This window comes from Lottia gigantea (assembly GCF_000327385.1).
Source record: "Lottia gigantea unplaced genomic scaffold LOTGIsca_51, whole genome shotgun sequence".
NCBI lineage: Eukaryota > Metazoa > Mollusca > Gastropoda > Lottiidae > Lottia > Lottia gigantea.
The window spans coordinates 1,345,743-1,351,218 of NW_008709752.1; the positions used below are offsets into that span (position 1 = coordinate 1,345,743).

The 5,476-nt window shown below is 39.2% G+C and overlaps 2 protein-coding genes across 2 annotated transcripts in view; both read left to right on the plus strand.

The window, feature by feature from the left end:
- Positions 1-3,322: 3,322 nt before the first annotated feature.
- Positions 3,323-4,150, plus strand: LOTGIDRAFT_165447 (hypothetical protein; the record flags this gene model as incomplete). The annotated part of the gene is made up of 1 exon (XM_009062462.1): positions 3,323-4,150. The coding sequence occupies one exon, from the start codon at positions 3,323-3,325 to the stop codon at positions 4,148-4,150; it is 828 nt and encodes a 275-aa protein (XP_009060710.1).
- An 812-nt stretch (positions 4,151-4,962) lies between these two features.
- Positions 4,963-5,476, plus strand: part of LOTGIDRAFT_165448 (hypothetical protein) — a gene marked incomplete at both ends in the record, with an annotated part of 3,097 nt that continues 2,583 nt past the window's right edge. The window contains one exon of the mRNA XM_009062463.1: positions 4,963-5,376. Within this exon, the coding sequence (XP_009060711.1) occupies positions 4,963-5,376 (414 nt within the window). The remainder of the gene's footprint in view (positions 5,377-5,476) is intronic.

Consider the following 5,476-nt stretch of genomic DNA (forward strand, 5'->3'; position numbering starts at 1 on the left):
AGACTGTGCATGGTATGTTACGTGGCAGAGCCTTGCATTCATAGTTGTGATGAATCCTTATCCAATGGGAGCCGATGTTTGGCACGTGCATGTGCAAAATCGGAGTGTATAAAAGCTCTTCTGTAGCGTTTGTTAGTCGGCCAGTCGGGGCGTTGCACATGGTAAGTTATCTCCGAAAGGTGTATGGGAGTTTCTTGACTCCGCTCATGGACTTCTAGGAATAACTTGATGTGGACTGGCTATGCCTGAGTTGCGTGATAGGGAGTTCTAAGAACTCCGCTCTATTTCGCAACTCACGGAACCTTGTTTGGGTGTAGGGTTTTGTTTTGTAGATGTTTTGTATGTGAATATGTTTATGTTGGTTTAATAATAAAACGTCTTGTGTAATCTTCTTCTCTCTTATTTCCTCACATTTCACAGTATTCTGAACCTGGAACGTACGCAGGTGGGATTGAGATGTGCGGGAGCAGCGCCGCCCCTTTCCCTCCTGCTACATATTTTTGGCGAGCTTGCCAGGATACTGTGATTTTGTGAGGCATTAGGAGAGAAATTTAAGAAAAAACTAGGTTCGGTTTCCAAATAATAGGTTTAGGGTTGTATTTTGTTTGTCATTGTGAAGTTTTAATATTAAGTCGGACGTTCAAGGTTTTAATATGGATAATTTTCCTTGGTCTGATGGTGCTCAGGGTCAAAGTACTAATTCAGTTAGGAATACTGTAAAAGGTGCATTTATACAGAGCGCGAACGCGGTTTTTCGTCATGGAATGGTTTCATCATTTTATAGAGGGACCGTTCAAATAGAATGCGAACGCGAACATATGTTTGTTCGCGCGGTCGACCGCCGAGATTGCCCCAAGAGCGAATTTTTCAGAAAGTCGCGGCGGATTTCTTGCTATCAACCAATCAGCTTGTACCACCTCCCTTGCATCATTTCCTAAAATAGAAACTGGTGCACATGGCTTTTCCAATTTGCTGTAGGGTACAAACAATGGATAAAACGGAAGTTTTGATTTTAGAAGTTGAAAAGAATCCAGTTCTGTTTGACAAAGCTGAAAAAACTTACAAAGAGACAGTAAAAAAGAAAGATATTTGGAAGGGAATCGGAGAGAAGGTTGGACTGACAGGTGTGTGATTAAAAAAAAATTCAATTTATTTTGCCTGTTTCATCAATGGTATGGAACTTATAAGGAAATAACATTGGACCAATTCATTAATTAATTACTTTTTAATTGACTGTTGTCACACTTAGTTTAAATCAAAAGAGGCGATCCGCATTGAAAGCCGTCGACGGTTTTCCGCGTTCGTGTTCGCGCTCTATTTGAATGACTGAACTGATGAAAAGTCGCGGTCGCGTTCTGTATAAATGCACCTTAAGTGCAAGTTTTGATTCTATTATTCCCCCGACAATTAGTAGGTCGACTGATAGGATTGCACCGATTTTCAGTACCCCAGAATTTCGTCCATACTCTTGGGAACCAGGTAAGAATGAATATGACGGTTTGGAATACTAAATGATGTGCCCAGCGGAATATTATAGCAGGTCCAGGGTTGGATTTCGACAAGGGGATAATGAGAACGGTCGTAGGTTTCTGGACGCTGTTAGGGAGCCAGGGCATCATGTTGTTGTCACTACTACTGGTCCCGAACCAGGGTCAAACTCGGAGCCTCGATATATGACCGGTCAACATATAGTCACCCTACGTTTGTAAATGCGCCTTTGATGACTGAACACACAGGTTATGAGAAGTCCAAAGTAGGTAACATGATAAGGGCAGGATATTGTACTGTTGAAGGTCCTTCTGTTGGTCGAAATATCGAAACACGGAGACATACCATCTCTAGGAGGGAAAAAGAACCAGAAAAATTTGATGGGGTTAAAACGGATTGGACAGATTTTATCATACAATTCGAAAGAGTTTCTGATTGGAACCAATGGGACGATTTTGAAAGAGCTCAACAGTTGGTCACGTGCTTGAGGGTTACAGCCTTGAGATTGTTAAGCACTCTTACCCCAGCACAGCTCGATGATTATGACGAGGTCAAGTTAGCTTTGGAGCGTAGGTTTAATCCGGATCGCAGACTTGTAGCCCACCGGGTTGAATGTAGAAACAGGAGGCGTTACCGTGACGAATCAGTGGCAGATTTCGGTTACGATTTAAAACGCTTGGCGTATAAAGCCTTCCCTAATTCTCAGTCTGAAATGAAATGAAATGAAATGAAATGCATTAAGGAGCATCAACACCAAACGGGCTATATAGCTCCAGAATACGTTAAAATAATGAAAAAACTAAAACAATGAAACACCTATCAATATCACAGAAAGGTCACATAGTGACAAAAAAACCAAAAAAACCGATAAAAACCATATCACAGAAACAGTCATTTAATGACTACAAAAGAAAACACTGAAAACAATATCACAGGTAATACACCACATGGTGGTATTAAAAACAAACAAAATATGTAAAACAATGACTAATCTATTTAAAATTTAAAATAAAGACCGGCTTTTTTTTTAAAAAAGCCACAACCTTCTCATAAAGAGAAGGTTGCGCAAATAATTGATGTAAAGATCCAGCACGGTAGTGCTGGGATAATTCTCAGTCTGAAAGTTTGGAAGTACATATTGTTGACCAATACATTCATGGGTTGGGAAATCATGAGCTAAAAAGACATGTTCAGTTTTCACATCCTCAAACCTTAGAGCAGGCAATTGGTGTCGCTATAGAGTACGAGGCGTTTGAGGGTCCGGTTGATCGTAATCGAAAGCCATATTTTGAAAATGATAGGAATGTTAACACTAGTTATGTACCATATAATCCTCGAGGTAGCAGAAGTGATGGGCAAAGATTTTATCGCAGAGGTGATGACGGTCGCCCAAATGAATGTTCACGATTTGAGAGACCTTCGCGAAGCTATCCGCAAATCCAACCTTTGGCCCCTCACAATAATGTTGTTTGTTATTACTGTTCGGAACAAGGTCATATCAAAGTAGACTGTCCTAGGTGGAAGGTTGTGCAAGAAACCAGGGAAGCTTTAAACCGGTAAGGACTGACACTTTGGCTGCCACGTCAGTCCTCATTGAAAAAGAGCAGCAATTTGGAAAAATTGAAACTGAAATTAAGGTTGATACACCTGTCTCGTTGAAATTGTATGGTAACGAGGTTAGCAAACGTACTCTTGGTGTTAGTGTCGACAATGTTAGTAATATTAGGGATAAAAAGGAAATTATTAATAAAAGTGCTAATCAAAAGACAGATGCTAGTGAGGATATAAAAAGGAGGAATGTGGGAATGATGTTGAAATTGTGCATGAGAATGAAATGCAAACTGTTATAGTAGAACGCCCATTTGCTCCGTGTCTATATGCTGAAGTAGATAATCCCCAGTACAAAAGTATCTCAATGTTAGTGGACACAGGTTCAACCTTTTCACTCTTTTCTTTTGTCGATTATCTCAAGCTTCCTAACCGTCCACTTTTGTACGATACAAACGCAGTTCTAAGCACTGCGGATGGACGCCCTCTATGGCCTGAAGGAATGCTTCGTTTGGAATTTGATGTTGCTAACAAGAGTTTTAGACACGATTTCCTAGTTGTTGATATGAAACTTTATGGTATGTTAGGTATAGATTTTATTCTGAAGCAGAAATATAATATTAATGTAACCGAGATGGCTCTGGTGCATGGTCAAGAACGCATTCCATTAACTCCACAAACTAAAGTTCCAACTTGTGCACTTGTTAGGCTCGCTAAAACTGTCAGGATACCTCCTTTGTCTGAAAAGATTGTTCAGGGTATTGCTAGTGAAGATGTAGGTGCAGTTGCTATGTTGTTGGAACCAGGAGAAGCATTGGTTAATAGGAAGTTGCTTTTGGCAAAATCGTTAGTTAATGGGAATAATATTAATATGTGTATTCTTAACATGAATAATAAGCCTGTTGAACTTCCTGTTGATAGCGTGATAGGTAGGGTAGAGACAGTAACGGAATTAGATAATATACATAATGGTATCAAATCTCCGTCCGAAACTGTACCCGAACATTTACAATTCTTGGTTAAAGAGGCATCTGGCAATTTAAATAGTGAAGAAGTCCAGAAGCTTGAGAAGTTAATTATTGAGTTTGAGGATATTTCTATGGAAATGAAATGAAATGAAATGCATTAAGGAGCACCAGCACCAAACGGGCCATATAGCTCCAGAATATGCTAAAATAATGAAAAAAATAAAACAATAAAACACCTATCAATATCACAGAAAGGTCACATAGTGACGAAACAAAAAACAAAAACAAAAAAACAATGAAAACCATATCACAGAAACAGTCATTTAATGACTACAAAAAAAAACACTAAAAACAATATCACAGGTAATACACCACATGGTGGTATTAAAAACAAACAAAATATGTAAAACAAACAATGACTAATCTATTTAAAATTTAAAATAAAGACCAGCTTTTTCTAAAAAAGCCACAACCTTCTCATAAAGGATATTTCTATGGACTCTGATGGTCAGTTAGGTAAGAATAATTTGACAGAGCATTCCATTGACACTGGGGATGCTCGTCCTATCAAGTTGCCTCCTAGAAGAGTTCCAACTCCAGTTCGGCAGGTTGTTGAAAATGAGATACACAACATGTTGGTAAATGGCATTGTAACTAAAAGTGACAGCCCTTGGAGTAGTCCTATTTGTCTGGTTAAGAAAAAGGATGGAAGTCATAGATTTTGTGTTGGTTTTAGAAAGGTTAACGAGGTCACGCGCAAAGATTCCTACCCTTTACCTCAAATAAGTCAAATGTTACAAAGTTTAGGAGGAGCTAAATACTTTAGTACATTAGACTTGGCTAGTGCTTATTGGCAAGTTAAACTGTCTGACGACGCTATAGACCTTTTCACGATAAAAGCCGCGCATGCGCATAAATACCCTTGAGTGGCAAGCCGTCTGTTTACATTCGATACAAGATGGCGTCCATCGATAAATTGAGAAAATTGAAACTAACTGATTTGAGAGTTCTTGCAATCGAGAAAGGGATAGATGCCAATGGTAAAAAGAAACAGGAGTTGATAGAAGACTTGTTAAACAGCCAGGTTCCAACTTCGGTTTTGACACCCGTACATAACCAGTCAACACCCGTCATCAATCCAACGCCAACCAAGTCTGCCACCAACGTCAACGATAAAGAGAACCTGCCTCCCTTTCATCGAGTCAAATATCTGCCGCAACTACCTTACGTAAAAGTTTTGTTTACGATGATTTACGATTTCCTGATAACGAGAGCAACAGAGTCAGGTGGAAGTGCTAATAATTTTAAAGGACTTGACAAGGCAGTCAAACACCATGATGCAGGAGACGTGAAAAACATTTCACATGCAAAGGTACGTAATCGTCCAACTAATATATGACATCAATTGTTTATGGTAGTAGATCTAGATATTCAAAGCATAATGCTATGTAAATTACTTCTGTTAATATGGT